Source organism: Rhincodon typus, chromosome 41 (genome assembly GCF_021869965.1).
Source record: "Rhincodon typus isolate 14 chromosome 41, sRhiTyp1.1, whole genome shotgun sequence".
Lineage (NCBI taxonomy): Eukaryota > Metazoa > Chordata > Chondrichthyes > Orectolobiformes > Rhincodontidae > Rhincodon > Rhincodon typus.
This window is the reverse complement of record NC_063372.1, coordinates 3,083,084-3,105,931: the sequence shown is the minus strand read 5'-3', so window position 1 is coordinate 3,105,931 and position 22,848 is coordinate 3,083,084. Positions and strand designations below refer to the sequence as shown.

Below are 22,848 nucleotides of genomic sequence, written 5' to 3'. Positions count from 1 at the left end.
GCAGTCTGTGGGTGTAGGGACACCCACAATGATGTTAGGGAGGGAATTCCAAGATTTTGACCCAATGACACTGAAGGAAAAGCAATATAGTTCCAAGTCAGGATAGTGAGTGGCTTGGAGGGGAACTTGCAGGGGATATTCTCCTGTATCTACTGTCCTAGTCCTTCTACATGGTAATGGTCTTGGGTTTGGAATGTGCTAAGGAGCCTTGGTGAATTTCTACAGTGCATCTTGTAGATGGTACACACTAAGCATTACTGGTGGACGGAGTGGATGTTGATTGATCAATCAAGTGGGTTGCTTTGCTCTGGATGGTGTCAAGCTTCTGAAGGGTTGTTGGAGCTGCACTCATCCAGGCAAGTGGGGAGTATTCCACCACACTCCTGACTTGTGTCTTGTAAATGGAGGACAGACTTTGGGGAGTCAGGAGGTGAGTTACTTGTAGGGTTCCAAGCCTCTGACTTGGTCTTGTAACCACTGTATTTATATGACTAGTTTTTTTTCTCTATTCATTTGTGGGATGTGGATGTCACTGGCTGGCCAGCATTTCTTGCCCATCCCTACTTGCCCTTGAGAAGGTGGTGGTGAGCTGCCTTCTTGAACCGCTGCAGTCCTCCTGCTGTGGGTTGATCCACAGTGCTGTTAGGGAGGGAATTCCAGGATTTTGACCCAGTGACAGTGAAGGAACGGCCTTTACATTTCAATGAGATCAACTCTCATTCTTCTAAATGCCAGTGAGTAGAGTCCCAAACTGTTTAGCCTTTGCTCATAAGAAAATTCCTTCATACCAGGGATCATCCCAGTGAACTTCCCTGAATTGCCTCCAATGAAATGATATATTTCCTTAAATAAGGGGACCAAATGCTCACTGTGCTCCAGATGTGGTCTCACCTTGTACAGTTGCAGTAAGACTTCCCTACTCTTATACTCCAACCACCTTGAAAGAAGGGCCAACATTTCATTAGGAGATAGTAAGAACTGCCAATACTGGAGTCAGAGATAACATAGTGGGGAGCTGGAGGAGCACAGCGGGCCAGGCAGCATCAGAGGAGCAAGAAAGTTAACGTTTCAGGTCAGGACCCTTCTTAAGGGTCCCGACCCAAAACGTCAACTTTCCTGCTCCCCCAACATTTCATTAGCCTTCCTGAATACCTGCTGCCTGTGTGTGAGCTTTCTGTGTTTCATGCTCAAGTCCCCCTGGAAGTCCTTTGGTGTTGCAGTTTTTCCCCATTTAAATAATACTCCCTTCCAAAATGAACAATTTCCCATCTTGTCACATTATAGTCCATTTGCCAACTTTTTGCCCACTTACGTAACCTATCAATATCTCTGCGTAAACTGTTTGTATCCCTCTCACAACCTGCCTTTCCACCTATTTTTGTGTCGTTTAAGACAGGGGCAAGAAGCAATTCCTTCTCAGAGAGTCGCGAGTCTTTAGAACACTTCTTCAAAAGAAAGTGGAAGCAGAATCTTTAAATAGTATTATGATGGATGTAGATAGATTCCTTGATAAGCTGAGTGTGAAAGGGTATCAGGGATAGTGGGAATGCAGAGTAACCAGATCAGCCACGATCTTATTGAATTCTGGTGCAGGTTCAAGAGGCTGAGTGGCCAATTCCTGCTGCTAATTCATATGATCTGGGCAACAAAAAGGCTCGCATTTACATAGCACTTTTCAACACCACTGGACATCTCAAAGCACTTCACAATCAACAAACTACTTCTGTAGGGTACTTGGGATGCCAGACTAAGAAGCTGTCAGAAGCTGACAGAGGACCACAAGCTCATACATACAGTTGATTAACAATGTGATCTGTAAAGCAACTTTCCACTGATAAAACATTACCCACTACTAGAATAAAAACAGTCTTAAACAGGACACAATACATGTAACTGTGTTTCATTTATACCCACAGACACAACATTGTTGAGACTGAACAGTACTCTGCACCAATGCCAACAGAAATGTCCCATTATTTCTGGTAATAGCATGAATTTCAACAGATCACCCTAAGTTAAGATGGGATTATGTAGTTCAGTAACACAAAGTGTTTACCTGGGGTTATTTTTCAGTGTATTTACTAGAAACTCATGCAGATCAATTCCGGTGGAGTCTGTATATTCTTGACTTGAATCTATTAAAAGAAAGACAAAATGATTGCATTAAAAAATGTAGGGTAACCTTGGAGAAAATATGCAAGTAGCTTGTTTTTTAAAGAGCTATTATGTTCCTTTTTTTCCCATGTGAACATATTTAGCTGGAAAGACAGCAATTTAAACGAACGTTACTGTTCCAAGACCACTCCTGATGCTGTTTTTGCATTGGCTGACAGGATTTAAGGGGCAAGAAATGAGAACTGAGCCATTTCATGGCACTACATTTGAACTTCTGGCAGAGTCATGGCTAACACTGTAAGAGTACACCCAACCAGATATGGATTTGTGACCAATTTCCCATGGAACAAATTCCCCATTTTGGTTGCTCTATCCATCAATTGCATTTATATAGCATCCTTTTCAAGGGAAAACAGCCTGACGCACTTCACGTAGTCATGCTCAGAAACAGGTGGACATCAATCCAAAGAAGGAATCAAGAAAAGTTTGTTCAAAGTAGGTCTTAAAGAAGGTCTTAAAAAGGAGGAAAGTGTGTGGAGGGACTTATGGCTGGAAATTTAAAGCTTGGTAGTTGCTCAGGAATCAAGAAGGACAAGGAGGACAGCTTATTTTCTTCACCAAGGGACGGGGTGTAAACTAAAGTACTATGGCAATGTTCTCTCATACCTCCTCATAGTTTAACAGTACTTGTCAGTTTCAAAGGAGCTCATCTGCTGTTTCTGCAGTCTATAAAAGCAGTACAACATCACATCAGGCCTCATCAATAGTTTCGCTGAGAAGAGACATATTGCTGAAACTTTTCATCTTGCACTCATCAGGCAAACACAAGAGTGCCAATTCAAGAATGCATTTGCCCTGATGAATGTAAGACAAAAATGTTTTGATAGCATATTGTTATGATCCAAAGTGATGGTAATACCAAACAAGTCAGATCCCAGAGTGAAACCTGGCTTGATGGATCATAAGTTTTACTTTTCTTTTTGTCTACCATGGTGGTTAGGAATTGAACATAGTCACCAGACACTGCCAATGTACTTTAATAAAAGAACTTAAAAGTTTATTACACAAAAGAAACACGCAAACTATATTATGCTCTGCAAGAACTATTAGAATAACTCCATTACATACATCAGGAAGAAAGACTTATCCTTCTTAGCACATCACTTGGTTTACAGACACCCAAATGTTAATGAAGAGTCTCCCCCATCTCCACACTAAAGCTACTTACTCAGCTGACATGGCTGCAATAGCTTTCATTGCAGATAATTCTTTGCATTTACTGGATGATATTTTTGTTGTTTAATGTCTCTCCCTGAGATGCTTGAAACAAACTGCTAACTCAACTCACTTATTACTTACCATGGGTTCCCTCAATTGATGTCTTCAACAGCCTTGTAGGAGATCTTCCTCTATGACACCACAACCTCTGCTTCTGGAGCTTTCCCCTTACTAACCTCTAAACTTATCAGGTCTTCTGCTTGAAGACTGATACTAACAGCACCTCTGCTGTTTATGGACCTTCTTCTGCACCAGCCCCCTCTCTATGAGCTGTAAAATTCAAGTCAACAGAAACTTGAACAATTATCTCAGGTGACTTACTGGTCAGTTAGCTTAAGTCACATGACCTTTTATAAACCTTGTTTTAAGCTCAAAGTCCAAAATTAATTTCTGACCTTTTTAACAAAAGTCACACCTCCACTGAACTGAAAACTAAAATCCAGCTCCTTCTGCACTTTAGAACCCAAGTTCTCAAATAGAAGAAATACATTATGAACCTTCATCACAATATTCAACCTCCGTGACAGTTTGAAAAGTAGGAGGTAAGTTCCTTTCATGAGCCAGTAGCTAAGTCAAATTATACAACTGAAGAAAGTCATCAGCATGATTCTGCATCCCAACGTTCTGTAGTAGCAAGCCTGTTAAGGTGGTTTATAGCAGGAAAACTAAAATGCTCAACTATTCTGCCGATTATTTGCTCCAATATTCCAACATCTTGCCCATTACACAATTCTGCCATTTTATACAAAGAATAAAATCCAAGGCGGCTATGATGACGAAAGCAGTCAACATATTTGTGATGTTCTAGGATGGCTGTGCCGAATTAGCCAATCTCGCCAATCTCAGGTCGGGGATGGACATTTTATCTCAACCTGGACTAGAAAGAGCTATGTTTAAAAAAAAATCAGTTAAACTGCTTCTCAACAAGATTTGTTGGAAAATCAGCATTTGTGTAGGGCAGCTGTGGAGTCAGCTGGGATGTCCACCATGGCAAAACAGCTTAGCCATATGTTTGATGCTGAATTTGTCAGGTCAGGAAACAAAAACAATATGGTGATTAAATGAAAACTGAAAGAACTGCAGATGCTGTAAATCAGGAACAAAAACAGAAGTTGCTGGAAAAGCTCAGCAGGTCTAGCAGCATCTGAAAAGCGAAATCAGAATTAATGTTTCGGGTCCGGTGATCTGAAGAAGGGTCACTGACCCAAAACATTAACTCTGATTTCTCCTTCACAGATACTGCCAGACCTGCTGAGCTTTTCCAGCAACTTCTGTTTTTGTTTTTGAATATGGTGATTAAATTAGCACAGCATTCCTGGGCTAAGGAAGTCAAAGAGAACAAAATCAGCTAGGTTACTCATTGGAAGTGCCACAGCCTTAACGGTAAAAGTGGAGAAAAAGAGCGAGCAGGTGTGATAATATTAAGTTAATAACTTGCACCTACGTAGTACCTTCAATGTGGAAAACCTCCCAGGGTTTTTTTACAGAGCTACAATGCAAACAAAAAAATGCACATCAAGCCAAGAAGAGGGGATACAAGGATGAGTCTGCAATAGCTTGGTCAAAGAGGTGGGTTTCCAGAGTTTTTTAAAAACAAGAAAAGCAGAGAGGTTCAGAATGGAAATTTCAGGATGCAGGGTATGGTTGCCAGGGGTGCAGCAAAGGCAGTGAAAGGCTACTGAAAAGCTTGGCGCAAGGAAGAGAGAGCTGCAGGTGAGAGATGTTAAGGCTTGAGGTAAGGAGATTGGGGGGGGGTGCGCCGCAAGGCCACACAGAGATTTAAACTTGAGAATGGGAATTTGGGAAGCGAAGAGCTTAATTAGTTTAGGAGGACCTGATACAGGTTAGGATACAAACAGACTTTTGCACAAGCTAAAGTCTATGGAGACATGCATACAGGCCAGGAAAATATCAGGGTAACCAAGGCTATAGGACGTAACAATGACACAGATGAGGATTTCAAAAGATGGGGTAAAGTCAGGTGGTGTTACAGAGGTGAAAATATGAGCTTGTGTGATTGAGTGGCTGTCCAAAGTTCAGCTCAGGATCTTGCTGGATTCCAAGGTAACATCAATATCACAGATTCTCTGACAGTCTTGCATAAGAAAAAATCTGAACACTGATTAAAAATCTACCAGTGATAATATAATACAAGAGTAAAAGCTTTGGAAAAATTAAGGTTTCCCCAAATGGCAGCTATAAAGTATATATGCATGCAGAGCTAACGATAAAAGTGTGGGTGTAAACACTCTCAGAGACTCATTCTGTGCAATAATTTAATGGAAGAACCAAAATTTTGAACACGACCTTTGTAACAACCTTTTCTCCAAACTGTTTATGAAATTTTGAGAGACAGAGTGAAAAAATGTTTTCCATCATCAGAACTCTATCAATCTGCCTTCCTGATTTGCTAATCAAATTTTCAAAGTACCAAAACCTTGCATTAGAAACTGGCTCATTACATAGCTTCTTTTGTTATTTTTAACTAATCCTCCTTTTGTTATTAAATAAATCAACATAACGCTTATTGTGCTTTTTTTTGTGCTGTCAGTTATTCCAGATCTGGAAAGATCTTGCACCATTCAATAAGACACAACCATTCACAAGGGTTTGAGGTAGAGGCTCCATTATACTGTGTACAAAAGTACTTTATTGGGCCTCTGGGTTAATATCTCTAACACTGCATGGAAATCTTTCATGAATCTTCAATGTCCAATTGCTTGTTCTTGGATTTTAAGTGAATTTCATGAAAACATTTGCTGTGATGGGAAGATCAACAAAACTAGTAGAATATTGAACCATATGGTCAACAGAACAAATACAAGTTGAACCTGTTTATTTGCTGCAACCTTAATTGTTCACAATTCAAACAAATTACTTGGATGAAGGGACAGAAGGTATGGTTGCTAAACTTGCTGTTGACACAAGACAGTCATACAGCCTAACATCAGTAGTGGGGAAAATTCTCAAATCCATTATCAAGGACTTTATAGTGGAGCATTCGGAAAGCAGCGGCTGGATCAGACAGAGTCAGCATAGATTTATGAAGGAGAAATCATGCTCGACAAATCTGTTAGAATTTTATGAAGATGTAACTAGCAGAGTTGACAAGGGGAAGCCAGTCGATGTGGTATATTTGGACTTTCAGAAAGTGTTTGACAAAGTTCCACTTAAGACATTATTATGCAAGATTACAGCACATGAGATTGGGGAATTGTATTGAGATGGATAGAAAACTGGTTGGCAGACAGGAAACAAAGAGTAGGAATTCATGGGTCCTTTTCAAATTGGCAGGCAGTAACAAGTGGGGTGCCACAGGGATCAGTGCTGGGACCCCAGCTAGTCACAATATATATTAATGATTTGAATGAGGGAACAAAACATAACATCTCAAAGTTTGCAGATGATACCAAGTTGGGTGGGAAGGCGAACCGTGACAAGGATGCAGAAATCCTTCAACATGATCTCCACAGGTTGGGTGAGTGGGCAAATCAATGGCAGATGCAGTATAATTTGGATAAATGTGAGGTGACTCACTTTGGAAGCAGAAACAAGAAGGCAGATTACTACCTGAATGGCTTGGGAGAGTGGAGTGTGCAGTGGGACCTGGGTGTCCTTGTGCACCAATCGCTGAAGGTAAGCATGCAGATGCAGCAGGCGGTAAAGAAGTCAAATGGTATGTTGGCCTTCATTGTGAGAGGTTTCAAGAACAGGAGCAGGGATGTGTTGTCGCTGTTATACAGGGCCTTGGTGAGACCACACCTAGAATATTGTGTGCAGTTTTGGTCTTCTTTTCTGAGGAAGGATGCTCTTACTCTCGAGGGAGTGCAGTGAAGGTTTATCAGGCTGATTCCAGGGATGGCAGGTCTGACGTATGAGGAGAGATTGACTAGGTTGGGATTGTTTTCACTGGAGTTCAGAGGAATGAGGGGGATCTCAGACAGACTTATAAAATTCTAACAGGACTGGACAGGGTAGATGCAGGGAGGATGTTCCCGATGGTGGGTGTGTCCAGAACCAGGGTTACAGTCTGAGGATTCAGGGTAGACCATTTACGACAGAGACAAGGAGTCTGTGGAATTCATTACCACGGGAAGTAGTTGATGCCAAAACACTGAATGTGTTCAAGAAGCAGCTAAATAAAGCACTTGGGGCGAATGGGATCAAAGGTTATGGAGTAAAAGCAGGATTAGGCTATTGAGTTGGACAATCAGCCATGATCGTGATGAATGGCGGAGCAGGCACGACTGCCTCCTGCTCCTATCTTCAATGTTTCTATATTTCTATCTACAGCATAGAAAAAGGCCCTTTGGCCAATCAAGTCAAAAGCAACCAGCTGATTATTCTATTTGGACTATAGCCTTTATGCCTTGGCACTGCGGGTTCATATCTAAATATTTCTTCAGTGTTGTGAGGGTTTCTGCCTTTCCCATCCTTACGGGCAGTGAGTTCCAGATTCCCAGCAACCTCTGAGTAAAACTGTTTTTCCTCGCATCCCCTCTAAACCTCTTGCCCCTTCCCTTAAATCTATGCACCCTGGTCATTGATCCCTCCATCAAGGTGAAGCCTTTCTTTCTGTCTACCCTATCTAAGCCCCTCATTATTTTATACATCGCAATCATGTCCCCTCTCACTATCCTCTGCCTCAAGGAAAACAACCCCAGTCTGTCCAATCTCTCTTCATAATTAAAACTCTCCAGCCCAGGCAACATTCTGGTGAATCTCCTCTGTACCCTCTCCAGTGCTATCACATCCCTCCTATGATGTGGATTCCAGAACTGCACACAATTCTCTAGCTGTGGCCTAACCAACATTTTACACAGTTTTTTTACACATAACCTTCCTGCTCTTAAACCCCATGCCTCGGCTAGTAAAGGCAAGTATCCCACATACTTTCTTCACCACTTTACCACCCTGTCCTGATACCTGAAGGGACCTGTGTACATGCACACAAAAGGTCCCTCCGATCCAAGTGCTTCCCAGGGTCTACCATTCATCATGTATTCTCTTGCCTTGTTTGTCCTGATCAAATGCATCAGCTCACATTTATTAGGATTGAATTTTGGAGGGTCATGGATAGGGTAAATAGACAAGGTCTTTTTCCTAGGATACAGTCCAAAACTAGACGGCATGGACTTAATGTGAGAGGGGAAAGACTTAAAAAGGAGCTGAAGGGTAACTTTTTCATACTGGGGTGATGCGTGTATGGAACGAGCTGCCAGAAGTGGTGGAGGCTGATACAATTCCAACATTTCTAAGCATCTGGATGGGTATATAAATAGGAGAGGTTCAGAGGGATATGGGCCAAATGCTGGCAAATGGGACTAGGTCAGATTGGGACGTCTGGTCGGTGTGGACAAGTTGGACCGAAGGGTCTGTTTCCGTGCTGTGCGACTCTGTGACCCAAGACTCTATTTACATTCATTGCACTTTTGTCCAAAAAATGCATGAACAGACAAAAAGAAATGCTTTTCACGAGAATCCTGCCTATGTGATCAGTGATTTCTTCCCTAAGATATTTACAGTAAATAAGCACAGCTTTTATCCCCCCCACATAAAAGGAACACTCAAGATTTGATGGGCAACACTTTTAAACTTACATTAATGCAAAATGTGAAAAGCCATCATTTTTTCACAATAGATATGACGACCTGTTTTAAACACGGAGATTTTAAGTGGTGGGAACGGTATTGAGTAAATGGACATTAGTCCATTTTTGCCCCCTCCCTGCCTGAGTTAATCATCTCTCATCAAACAAGTTTTCCAATCCTGTGACTACATCCAAAGCCTTAGCAGGCAAATTGATCATCGGAACATTATGCTATTTTAATTTGATATTCATGCACAAATTCTTTCTAGCAGTGTCTGTAGGGTGATCACAAGTGTAGACTGCACCCCGTTTTTATACCTCCCTTCCCCATCAGTGATTAGTCACATAACAACAGCACTAACAATATCATCCAAGCTGAGCTCAACTAACTCAGCACAGACCAGGCTATTTTGTAATAAAAATGGCTCAGTAGGAGACTACTCCATGCATTCACCCAGTGTATCAATGGAGACACCCTTCTTCACCAATTCAAGACAGGCATTGGGTAGAAAACAGTGGCTTATGGCAAAAAACCACTTCATTTCTGTGACATGAGCTCAAATCTATTTGGGACTGATGGGATCAAGGCCTCTTTCTGCCTGTTGCAAGTGCCCTTTGTGAAATGAGATGGTCTCAGACAAGTTCCAAAAAAAGACTACCCATGTTGCAGCACTTATGGATACTCACCAAAAGATGATAAATGACAAGGAGGATGGAAAATACCACAATAGTCCAGTCCAAGGAGCTCTCATAAAATTGGTTCAGGACTCATTTGTGTAAGTGGAGGGATGTTAAATCAGACTGGAGATGCCTGTCACAGGGTGGTAAAAGCAGTATAATTCTCCAGAACAGATATGCTTATTCAATGGCTGCAAAGCCAACAAAAACATCTAATACACTCTTACTTAGAGGGGACAGGGGAGGTTAATCATCAGCCAAAACCTTGTTACACAATACTGTTGTAGAACTGAAATGAAATGAATCCAATCATCTGATATTTATTTAATGAGATCTCCCTTAACCAAGCAAATCCATTTTCATTACTGGACTTCTGATTTGCCTATGATAACAGAAACAAAGGGAACATCTGATAATAGCAGGTCTTGAAACATTTCAACACTACTTAAAAGGACCAATCCCTAACTCAGTCACCCAATTTTTATGAATTCCCCGTGGCTTTGACTAAACGAGTTCTGCTGGAATAGTACAATATATGCAAAGATAAAATCATATTCTTATTCAGACTGGCTTTGAAAACACTCCACATATTTCCACAAACACCTTGTATATCTAATCAAATGGATTCAGGTGAGTTTTGTGATTTTCACACCTCATTGTTCCTTCAATTTTCAAAACTGCAATTTTAAACGAGGTTTTATTTCTCCACAGTTGACACAGAACTTGAACATATTGTGAACTGTGAAGATGATACTGACAGAATTCAACAGGATGTAGACTGGTGAAATGAGCAACCATGTGGCAGCTGAAACTTAATTCAGAGAAAGTGTGGAACCATCATTTCAGCTATAAGATCAAGGAGAGGTAATATAAAAGGTACAATTCTAAAGGGGGTACAGAGATAGAGAGATTGGGGGGTAAATGTCCCAAACAGTTGAAGATAGCAGGGCAGGTTAAAGTGATTAAGGCGGCCAATGGCATCCTTTGTAAATAGACACAAAGAGTACCAATGTAACAAAGCTATGGTGAACATTGGTTAAACTTCAATTGCAATATTATGCCCCATTCTGGATACCACACTTTAAGAAGAACATGAGGCTTCAGAGAGTGTGCAGAATAAAATTACAAAAATGATTCCAGGAATGAGGAACTTCAGTTACATAGTCGGGTGATTGTTCTCCTTGGAGAAGGGAAAGGCTGAGAACAGAGATAACACAGTTGTACAGAATATTAAGGGGTCTGAACAGTGTAGATAAGGACAAACCGGCAGAGTGGTCAAGAACCAGCCAGTGATCAAAGATGATTGGTAAAAGAACCAAAAACAATCTGAAGGTTTTTTTTTTAAAATGCAGCTAGTAGTTAGTATCTGGAATGTCATTTCTGGAGTGTGTGGTGGAGGCAGATTCAATCATACTTTCAAAGGGGAATTGGATAATTATCTGAAGAGAAAACTTTTGCAGGGCCACACAACTAGTGGCTGAAACTAGCGAGCTGCACGGACACAACAGCTCAAATGGCCGTCTTGTGTTGCAAATAAACATAAGTTTTAGATAGTGTGATACTATTTACAAACTCCTTCTACTTATTCAGTGTTGTCAAACTTTGCACTAAATCTTCAGCATTAATCAGACAGGAAGTTAGCTTCTGACCTCTTGACAGCATTTTTCTTGGTACTTTCTCCAATTTCTCTTTCTTTTCCTTGTCTTCTTTCTCAGACCCATCCTTTGAAGGCCTTTCTTCTTCTTTATCAGAAGGGCAAGTGAACTGGAGTTGAATAACATCCTGTAAAACATGGTATAGGTGGAGGTTGCTGTCAAACTTTACAGAGCAATACAAGCTAGTTTGTAGGCATCCAACCGTGAGATACAATAAATCTCTCCACCAACAAAAAGGACAGGACAGTTTCCCAGATCACATTCACGTTTATAGCCAGCTCAGGAAACTAGAAACATTAGGGAATGTACTCACAGATCTCTCAGACATAGGGGCCGTGGGTGGCATAATCAATAAAAATTTGGTAGCTAAAATCCTCTAGGTTATTTGACCAGAATCTGACAGGTGAACTTTGGGTGGTGTGCAGTACCAAGTAATATCAGCAGAAAAATCAGTTATGCCTCCTAACAATGGCTAAAATAATTTTACTTGATGCATCTACTGGTTTTTTTCTAATATTCGTTCTCAAGATGAGGACGTTGCTGACTAGGCCAGCATTTATTACCCAGCAGCTAGGAGTCAATCACATTGCCTGTGGATGTAGAGTCACATGTAGGCCAGACCAGGTAAGGGGGAGGCAATGGCCTAGTGGTATTCTCACTGGACTGTTAATCCAGGGACCCAGATAACGTTCTGGGTACCTGGGTTCGAATCCTACCATGGCAGATGGTGGAATTTGAATTCAATAAAAAAAATCTGGAATTAAGAGTCTACTGATGACTATGAATCCATTGTCAATTGTTGGAAAAACCCATCTGGTTCACTAATGTCCTTTAGGGAAGGAAACTACCATCCTTACCTGGTGACCTACATGTGACTTCAGACCCACAGCAACGTAGTTGACTCTTAACTGCCCTATGGGCAATATATGCCGGCCTAGCCAGCAACGCCCTCATCTATTGAATGAATTAAAATAAAAGACAGCAGTTTCCCTAAAAGTAATTAGTGAACCACATGGGTTTTTCCAATAATTGACAATGGATTCATGGTCATCATTAGACTCTTAATTCCAAATTTTTATTGAATTCAAATTCCATCATTTGCTGTGGCAGCATGTGAACCTAGTTCTCCAGAACATTACATAACAATCCAGTGACAATATCACTATGCTATTGCCTACCAAGATATCACCAAGCTTGTTTCATGACTGATTGTAGTTACATTCGTTACTTTTGACAGTTCTTGACTGGGAGAGGCCACAATCCATTTGCTCTGGTGCTCCATGCCAGCAGGTTCTGAGAAATTCAAGTCGAATACATTTTGATGTACACAGTGACGTCCCTTTTTCTCTCATTTTATAATTCTTTGATTTTCCTCCTCCTCCAATTAATTTCATTATGCATAATACATCACTTTCGATTCAAGTCTCCCTGACAAATACAGACCCAAATCCCAAGGCAACTGCCATATGACAGCAGTCCAGTGTGTGTGGACAAGGCAATGCACGTATCGACCAAGACCATTAGCAGTGTTAATTAGCCTAACATGGTTAATGCAGTGCTCAAAGCCTTTGGCAGAATAGGAAATCAACACTGCATTGATCTGCAAAGTAATGTCATTATGTTAGGGTCGTTTTTTTCAATAACTATAAACACATGAAGGTTGGACTTCATCTGAATCTCTTTATTTTCAGCTAAATAAAGAAAAAGTTGGGTGCTGGTATGAGCATAGTCAGCAGCAAAAAACTATCACCAAACCAATAAACAAAACGTGAACTTTCATGTCCAGAATTGGCAGCCTAACAGTGCAGTCACAACAAGTTGGACTAACTAATCTGATCTAAAATTTCTAAAGAATATTCATTGTAATGTTCCGAAAGGAACAGAAAACTTGGCTGAGGAAACCAGTGCTCCATCAGGCTTCTATATTAAATAAAAGCAACATGCCACAGGCAAAGTTTCTGGTGATTAAAAAAGCCCAGCGAGTTAGTGCATGCTTTCCCTCCCAAGAATCCATGACTGGATTAACTCCTGCAGTGTGTGCAAGTTGCTGAATGAAGAAATACCATTTTACGCACTTTCAGCAGAATCATGTAGCCCGAGGTCAGCAGTGGGCATAGAAACGAGCACCATTTCCTCTCTGGGGTAAGTCAGCTTGTATAACCAGGCTGTTTTCAGCTTATAAGAGCATGGGGAATCTTGTGATATGAATGGGCAGCAAGTCAATGCCCTCATCATTACCTTTAAAGGATCAAAGGTCCAGATAGACAATAATTCCCTGCAACCCAGAAGCATCACTCAGGCTGTCGGAACGAACACCTGCAACTAAATGCTCTGGCCCTTCCACCCTCCCTGGTCAGTGTACCTTCATTGGACAGACAGGTTTCCACTATTCTCCAGCCTCCTATACCATGACTATCATACTCCAGCCTCCTTCCTTTCTCACTCATACTTCGTGCCCTTTGCAATTTACTGACTACTACCACCTTCTCTCAATCACAGCCTGGCACAGACAAGTGTCCCCCAACCCAAAAAGAGGGCAAAGCAGCAGCTGTTTACTGCAAAATCCAGCAGGTAGAGTATCTTGCTTGCTGCACACCTCTTATATAGACGTGAATCAGAAGGCATTTATTGCTCGCTCATAGAGAACTTAGTTGTCGAGTAACATAATTCTGGCCAACTGGCATTTTAATGAGCATGCACATGCAAATGTATATAAAAGGGCTTCGCAACGCTTGTTGTCAGGAAGCTCGACCCACCTTTATAGTTCTGAGAATTTAATCGCTGACCTGATTTTTGGCCTCCTCCTGCATGATCGAGTCCCCCATTCTCTTTGCTCGTTGCACCTGGGAGTGGTGCAAAATTCTGCTCTCTTAGTCTATTTATGGAATGGTCTTCTACTTTGTACATTCAACCTCTTTCAAACTGTGTTTCTCCTTTAGCTTTACCTGGATTTCCTGAGGACCATCACATGTGAACGGGTGAGAAGACTCTTCACACACAGCAAGGCTTCGTACCAATTTTAACTTGGAATTGGACTGAAAGGAATAAGAAAAGAATCCTTTCAAAGGTACTGAGAAAACACTGGAAAATCTGAGGCATGCCCTGCTTTTGGTAATCCTGGCTGATTCTTTTCCCCCCAGTCATAGCTCATTCTTTTGTTTATTCATGGAATGTGGACATCACTGGCAAGACCAGCATCTATAAGCCAGCCCTAATGACCCTTGAGAAGACAGTAGTGAACCATCTTCCTGGACCACTGAAGTCCACATAAAATGGATACACCTACAGTGGTTTTAAGTAAAGAGTTCCAGGACTTCAACCTAGTGACAATGAAAGATGGCGATGCATTTCAAAGTAAACATGGGACATGACTTGAAAGGAAATTTGCAGGTGATGGTGTATCTGCTGCCCTTGTTCATCTAAACACTTATGATGCTTCAGAGAGTTTTGACACTCTGAAAAGCTCAGCTGGGATTTTGGTGCTCAGTACAGTATTAGCACCACACAATGCACTTAACCACGGAGCCGGGGGTAATATGAAATCTCACAGGTCATTTACAGATGTCACTCAACAGCTAATGTTCACAATGGCTCCCTGGCTGTCAGCTCCTTTCCTCACTGTACACTTCACTTGGTACTTCAGAACTCAACTATTGCTGAAAAGAAGTTTTCCATCTTGAACTCATTAGAATAGAGGCTAGAATAAACTCTGATCACTTTACAGCCCTTTCATCACTGCTACTATGCCTTGCTATGACTGTGAGTGGTCAACTGGCTTTACTGGCTTTTGACGTTCAGTTAGTCTGTTCCTCATCAGAAATTCAATCCCTGGGCCAAAGGACATTTATCAGCCGCTTCTGGACCTCAGTGTCTTGCACTTCACCATCAGCTTTCTGACTTGTATCTGATTCCACAGGCATCTTGCATCTTCATTGACATGTAAATCCTTCTATCAGCATGTTTTCCAATACTCTACTCTTCAAACAGTTTCTGGACTTTACTGAACAATAGTTTGTCAGAACTTCATGCTGACCCACCTTACTTCTGTCAACTTGACCACAGAACAGGACCCTGAATTTAACTCTGGATTCCCTCTTATTGCCCAGTCTATGTTTTCCAATTACTTCCATTATATATGCACCTTAATGACTGCTGTGTAACCAGCCCTATGCAACTTTTTTTTTTCTGAAGAAGGGTCTAGGCCCGAAACGTCAGCTTTCCTGCTCCTCTGATGCTGCTTGGCCTGCTGTGTTCATCCAGCTCTATACCTTGTTATCTCTATCTTCTATGCGACTTAAGTCTCCCAATCATTCATGTCCACCTTTTGTCTATCACTCTGTATCAGGTCCACTTCTGCATTTCTTTCCTTCTTCAAAACAAAGTAATTTCTTCTTTGTACCCTCCTAACCCCTCTCTTCTATCTTTGTACCTCATTTCATTTCTGTACTCTCAGGTACTCTACCCTCCCAGTTCCCTACTCCAACCCTTCGGCGCTCTTCGACCTTCCTGCTCTCTTGGCACTGTAACAGGTTTGATACCATCTTAGATAAGTCTATACTTCTTTAATGAAATAAATGAAAAAAGACATTAATTAAGTAAATACGACTGTACATGTCAAAGATACTGTCTAAGTCAGTCAGCAACTCACAGAGCGAGTTGTGTGTCTGGACCATAGACAATAAGTTGTAGGAGCAGAAATGGGCCAATTGACCCATCGAGTCTGCCTCGTTATTCAATGAAATCATGGTTGATCTGATAATCCTCAACTCCGCTTCTTACCTTTTCCCCATGACCCTCAACCCCCTTACTGATTAAGTGCAAGGCTGCAGGACATGAGACTTTCTGGACGGCAAGACTGTCCCAAGTAAACACAACTGCGGGAAATATTCGATTTCAAACTCTTCAGCTCAGAGCCTCGGAGCTAAAGTTGATTCAGAGAGACACTATCACATGCGGGTAGGGGAGGAGTTTCTGCATTATTTTATTCAGAATTCAATCAAAGGAAAACAGAGTCAGGACAGGGATACAAAACCTGGATGCTCAAAATTTGAAATAAAAACAAAAACTGCTGAATACTTAGTAGGTCAGGCATCATCTGTGGAGAGATTGAGTGAATACTTTAGGTCGACAATGACACTTCATCAGATGGGTCATCATCTAGCTGAAACGTTAACTCTGCTCCTCCTTCTATAGACACTGCCTAATCTGCTGAGTAGGTCCAGCATTTTCTGTTTATATTTCAGAACAGGGTGGGTATAACTGACAGGAGTCTGGGTAGTAGGGCTTTAGGAAGAGATTGAGATGACGGCCCTGCAAACATTGGCTTGGTCCAACAAGAACAATTATTTTATCTTGTGCACTCAGGGAGGACAACCACCATGCAGGCCAAGGAACTGGGGTTCAGAACGCTATCAGGGGAAGAATAGGGAAACAGTTATATAGAAATGTGCCAGTAACTGGACGGCAACTATATAATTTATAATTTGGAGGACATATAACATCCTCTAGAGCCAAGAATGAGAATCCTGAAAGGTACTGCCTATCTAGTGAAAGAGTAAAACCTCTCATGACAGCCAGATAGGAACTTGGAAAGTGAAAGGGCAAGTCCAGTTGTATAGGAATAGGGAGGAGGTCTGCTGAAAAGTATCAGGAATTAGAATCCAAATTACAGGAATTAATTGCGGGGTGGAATGCCGCAAGAAATGTAAACAGCCTAAATAAAAACAATACAGGCAAGACAATAAGCAAAAATATAACCTAAGAGCACATACTGATTGCATGGGAATTAAAAGATTGAAAGAATGAGAGTCTAAGAAGATGCCTAAACATAAAATGAGAGGAATTCCTATTAAAAGGAGCTAAATGACTGTACAGCAATGTACAGAGTGCCTGTAATAAAGCAGGGAATCGGGAAGCAGTCATATACGGGGAGGAATAGCAGGGGTTACTGAGACATGGCTGCAGAAAAATCAAAACTGGGAATTAAACATTGCAAGTTACAGCATATTTAGGGAAGAGTGAGGGATAAATGGAATAGCTATACTTATTAGGAACAATATAATAGAAGCTGAAAAAAAAAGAAAGAGCTGCAGCTATCATGAAGCCAAAAATAGAAACCATATGGATGGAGATGAAAGATAATCATAGATCAATCACAGTTATGGCTGTCGTCCACAGTCCATCTGATAGTGGGTGGGAGGGAGAGGGATAAATTTGCATTAGAAAAATTAAAAAAAATTGTGGGAGATTCCAATTACACTAATGTGAATTAGACAGAAGAGATGGGTAAAGGGGTAAGAAAATTAAGTTACTACAAGGTGTACAGGATTCCTTTCTATCCTAGAAACCCCAACAGGGGCAGATTCATTACTGGACCTAGTAATGGGAAATTAACTAAAGCAGATGTAAAAGTAGGAGAACACACAGGCAACAGTGACCACAATATTATACGCTTTTAAGATGATCATGAAGAAGGACATAACTAAGACAAAAACTAAGTCAATACATTGGAAAAAAGCTGTGTTGAAAGCCTGATAGGACTTGTGAAAATTAAATGGCAAACAATAATGTAAATCAGCAGCAGGAAACATTTAGATCTGTGTTTAACAGAGAGCAGCAAAATTATAATCCACTAAAAAGAAAAGATCTAAACATTAGTGGAATCCCATGAATGAATAAAGACAAAAATGGGCAAATAAGGTTACGGAAAGGGGCATATATGAAGTCCAAATGGAGCGCAGGATAAGAGACCAAAATGAAGGGATTAGGAAAGAAATTAAGATGGAAAAAATTAAAAAGGCAAAGTGAACTATGAAATTAAAATACCAAAGAATACAAAGCAAAACAGTAAAGACTTTACAGATACATAAATGTAAAAAAAAAAAACTGATGAGAATTAGATCATGAAGAGAGTGGCAGGGTACAGGTAGGCACACCACTGAATGAAGAAGAATTACATTTAAAATTTCTAAAAAAGGATGTACTGGATGAACCAAATGTATTCAAATTGGAATAAAGCCGTGGTAGAAATTGATTGAATATACAAATATAAGGCATTCCTGAATGAGTACAATTCATGGTTGCTTGCAGTTGCCAGTATCAGTAAACAATGCCCATATTTAACAGAATCCACAGAAGAGATATCGGAGGCATTACTCCCTCTTATTAAATGATTGATTCGGAAAACTTCCAGTGTCACAGGGATGGCAGGTACTTAAGAAGGGGACAGAATATGCTCAGGGAATTACAGACCAGTCAGTTTAACATCAGTAAGTAGGAAAAATAACAGACAAAAACAGAAATTACTGAGGAAGGGGCAGTGGACCTGAAACATCAACTCTAATTTCTCTCCACAGATGCTGCCAGACCTGCTGAGCTTTTGCAGCAATTTCTGTTTTTGTTTCTGATTTACAGCATCCACAGTTCTTTTGGTTTTTGTTAGGAAAAATAATGGAATCCTTACTAAAGGAGAGAATAGATGAACATCTAGAAATGAATATAATGATGAATAGACACCATGAAGTTCAAAAAGGAAAGTCATGGTTGACCAACATTACTCAACTTTTTGAGGAAGTATCAGAGAGTAGACAATAGTAAAGCAGAAAGTGTAATTAATCTGGATTTGCAAAAGGCCTTCAATAAGGTGCCCCACAAAAGGTGAATGAATAAATTCAGATGTAGAGTAGACTCAAGGGACAAGGGCAGAATGGGTTACAAGCTGGCTTCAAGACAGAAAAGAGAGACTGGGAGTTAAGGATAGTCATTCAGAGTGGCAGAAGGCAGAATGTGTGTTTCACATGGATTAGTGCTAGGATCACTGCTATCACGGTTTACATTAATGACTTAAACTTCTAACACAGTCTAATACAGTTAAATATGAAGTAGTACATTTTTAGAGAAAAAGTGGGGTGTCACTTAATACTTGGAATATTCAAGTCTAGGTCAGGTAGAGGGACAAAATCCGTACATAATAAAGGATATATTATACACCAGTCACTAAAAAGTTGTGCCAGAGGTCAGTATGGCAATGAGGAAAAAAAGAATTAGATGTGCACTAGACTTTTTTTCCTACAGGAACAGAACTAAAATACAGGGATGTCTGGATAGTCACCAAGAAATCCAACAGGGAATTAAGAAGAGACTTCTACACCCAAAAAGATAGTGAAAATGCGGAACTCGCTCACACAGGGAGTAGTAAAGTGTATAGTATAGACCCATTTAAGGGGAAGCCACTGAACAAGCAGATGAGGGAGAAAGGAATAGAGAATGATAATGGGGGGATCACAAGAGGAAAGATGGGAGGAGGTTTACTCGGAACACAAATAATTGAATGTGCAGCACAACATCTAATACTGAAGAAACTTTTATTTTTTGAAAAGTTCATTCACAGGACATGGATCTCACTGGCTAGGTCAACATTCATTGCCCTGGCAAAGGTGATGATGAGCTGCCTTTTTGAACCGCTGCAGCCTACTTCTACAAAATTACATCTTCCCCACCCACCAAAAAGAAACTGTCAATATACAGTAATTTCCAGAAAGCTGCAATTCAGATTTTTAAGAACATGGAACTTTGTGGGTGCCCAACTCAATGAAGCCAAGACTGATAGAATTTTTCTATTCATTATGAGCACATTCTGACCTTGGATCGCTTCCTTGAGTGCCCATGGTTTTGTGTTCTTCGCTGCAATGAAACAGAAACCATGTTAGCAAATTAAGAAAATCTTGTTAGTTTCATCAATGATAAAAGCTCAGTTTCAAGAACTGTGTTTCTGCTCTCTACCCCAACTACTACCAAGATATTTTGTGGTATAACATTAGCAAGGTTTCAATGCGCATCCAAATAAATATCTGTGGGTCAGAATCATCGAGCCAGGTTTTCACCTTCAAACATCTGACAGACTGCCCTTGGCTGGAGCCTACTCATCCTGCCTGCAGGATGTAATGCAGAGCAAAAACAACATCTAATGAAGGAGATAAGAATATGTCAAAGATTAAATTTGTTTTGTATTTCAAAACGCATTCGATATTGAATGAAGTGCTATTCACCAAATTCAGGATTTGTTTATTACTGTTCCAAAAGTGGCACTAGCATACAGCTTTCACTTTGGGAAACTGTGCCAGTTTTCTAGAGAGATGGGTCACATTTCTGTTGTTATTTACATAATCATGAACATGAACATAAAAATCGACGAGTTTAACAGTTAACAGTACATTCAGTTTAGGATATCTGGATGGCATGGATGGTTGGACTGAAGGTTCTGTTTCTGTCCTGTACATCTCTAGTACCATAATCCAGCACAATAAAGTAATATTATAGTATACAATTGGTGGTTCTCCCTCACTTGAGCTTAAAAAGCATTCCATGATCTATTCAAGAAGGGTAATGTGGCACTGTTTCATTAATATAGTTGAAAATGGGTTCAATCATAAAAAAAGTATTTAATCCATGTTCCCAGTCCGCCATCTGTGAGTAACTTGATTTTATGTAACTGAAGATTACTTTTAAACTAGTAAATAGCTTTTTTTTCAGTAAGTATACATTGGTTAGTTTATTAAATATTCAAGAATATTTAAAACGAGACTAGAAGTGTTTTCACATCTGAAGCAAACAGCTTCATTTTAAGAGCTTTCTTATAAAAGCTGCATTGGGTGCAATTAACAGAAACTGATCGATGATTAATACAATCTGAGAACAGAGAGTTTTGTGGCATGCAAGTTTCTGATACAAATATTTTTAAATACTACAGAAACTTGACTTCTACTATATGTAATTTAGACTTGAAATTAGGAGAAACTGTTCCCATTGGTGGAAAGTGAAGCAGAAGAAGAAATGGCGACATGAGGAGAAACCTTTTTATGCAGCAGGTGGTAAGCGTCTGGAATGTACTTACTGAAAGGGAGGTCCAATTGAGGTTTTCAAGATGGAATTGGATCATTAACTGAAAAGAAATATTGGCAGGTCTGCAGGGAAAAGACGGAAGGTGGCACTAGGTGAATTGCTCCTTGAGAGACCCAGCACAGACACAGTGGACCAAATGACTTCCTTCTATACTATAATCAATGATTCTCTGATCTTCTACGTTGACTTGGCTAAAAACAGGTGCAACTTAGCAGAAACTTTAACCCTGCATCACCAAACCCAGCTTCAAATGGACAATGCAAGGTAGAAAAACATTCAAGGATTGAAATGAGTGCTGTGGAATAAATAACAATTGTAACTTTTGCACTCAGAACTCATGGTCAACAACAAGAACTCCAAGGTCACACATGCCACGGATTAGGTGCAGTGTAATCCTCACTCCATTCTACTGCCACAACATGACTACAACAGTGAATTTATTTCTTATTTGTCATACCAACCGTCCTTGAAGCATCTCAGATTAAGAATGACAATTTTACACTGACATTCTTTACTATTGGTCCATTGTTAGTAGTCCCTTTTAAGCCAACTCAAACTCACTTCACGAACAGTCCTACAGCCAACAGGCACAAAGGTATTTGCCCATTAGTACAAGCCCTGCCCCAGAGGGGAAATGACAACATTAACTCTCTGCACCATCAGAATATTTTTCTGACTCCATCTGGTCACCCAGGGACAGAAGTATTCACAAGGGCCATTAAAGTACACATTATGAAAACCACAAAAAGAATTTTTATCAAAGTAGCTTAAGGGAGTAGGACAGACACAAATGATTATTTCACTTAGCCCCAAGCTTCTCACCTGGAAATCCAGCTGCGCATTTGGGTCTTCACCATCTTTTTCCACCTCCTCTTTGCTGGACGTTCTGAATGCAGATTTATTTTTAATTAAAGATTCCTCCACCAATTTCTTCTCAGATTCCTTCATGATTTCCAAAGTTTCTTGAGTGTTATTACTATTGGACATCTTCAGAATGTGAAAAAAGTGTGTGCCAGACAGCAAAAACCTGAAATGGATACCCAAAAATGTTTATTGGAATGATGCAAACGTCAAGATTAAGTTGATGATTTGACTATTGCAAAGCATGGTTATTTAAAAATACTCACATTTTCTTTTACAATAAATTAAATCAGTAGGCAACAGCCATCACTGATTAATAACTAGTCAGTTTTCCTTTAGGACATACGTACATCAACATAATTTTAAAAAACAATTTTAAACTGAGCTGCATAATACATCGCTGTTAGCTGAGTGGTACTACTCGTCTCCAAATCAGAATGGCACAGATTGAACCTCCATTTCAGAGATATGAATAACATTCATACATTTTGTAAAGGCTTATGGAACAGTAGTTTACAATTATCAGTGCACTCTTTTCAGTGAAGTCGTGACAAAGGTTTGGGGGTTCTTTTCAACCAGGATAACATAAGATTGGATGTGGAGTTAGTACAAATGCCAGAGAATAAAAGAATAGATACCACGTTTCTCGCACTAAAGCATGACAGCATTAGAAGCAGATAAACCATCGTGCAGTTGGAATAGGTATCTCTGATGGGAGTTACAGGATATAACAAAAGTCAGACTGCTGGAATTGGCAAATCAATTAGAGGT

The 22,848-nt window shown here is 40.3% G+C and overlaps 1 protein-coding gene across 1 annotated transcript in view; it reads right to left on the bottom strand.

Annotated features, from left to right (window-relative positions):
• The window catches only part of LOC109922195 (R3H domain-containing protein 2), a 138,457-nt gene extending 116,214 nt beyond the window's left edge, over positions 1-22,243 (bottom strand). The window contains exons 1-5 of the mRNA XM_048618837.1: positions 22,039-22,243; positions 19,957-19,998; positions 14,262-14,351; positions 11,311-11,443; positions 2,057-2,135 (exon numbers count right to left, since the gene is read on the bottom strand). Coding sequence (XP_048474794.1) covers positions 2,057-2,135; positions 11,311-11,443; positions 14,262-14,351; positions 19,957-19,998; positions 22,039-22,203 — 509 coding nt within the window. The 5' untranslated portion in view covers positions 22,204-22,243. The remainder of the gene's footprint in view (positions 1-2,056; positions 2,136-11,310; positions 11,444-14,261; positions 14,352-19,956; positions 19,999-22,038) is intronic.
• Between the last annotated feature and the right edge of the window lie 605 nt (positions 22,244-22,848).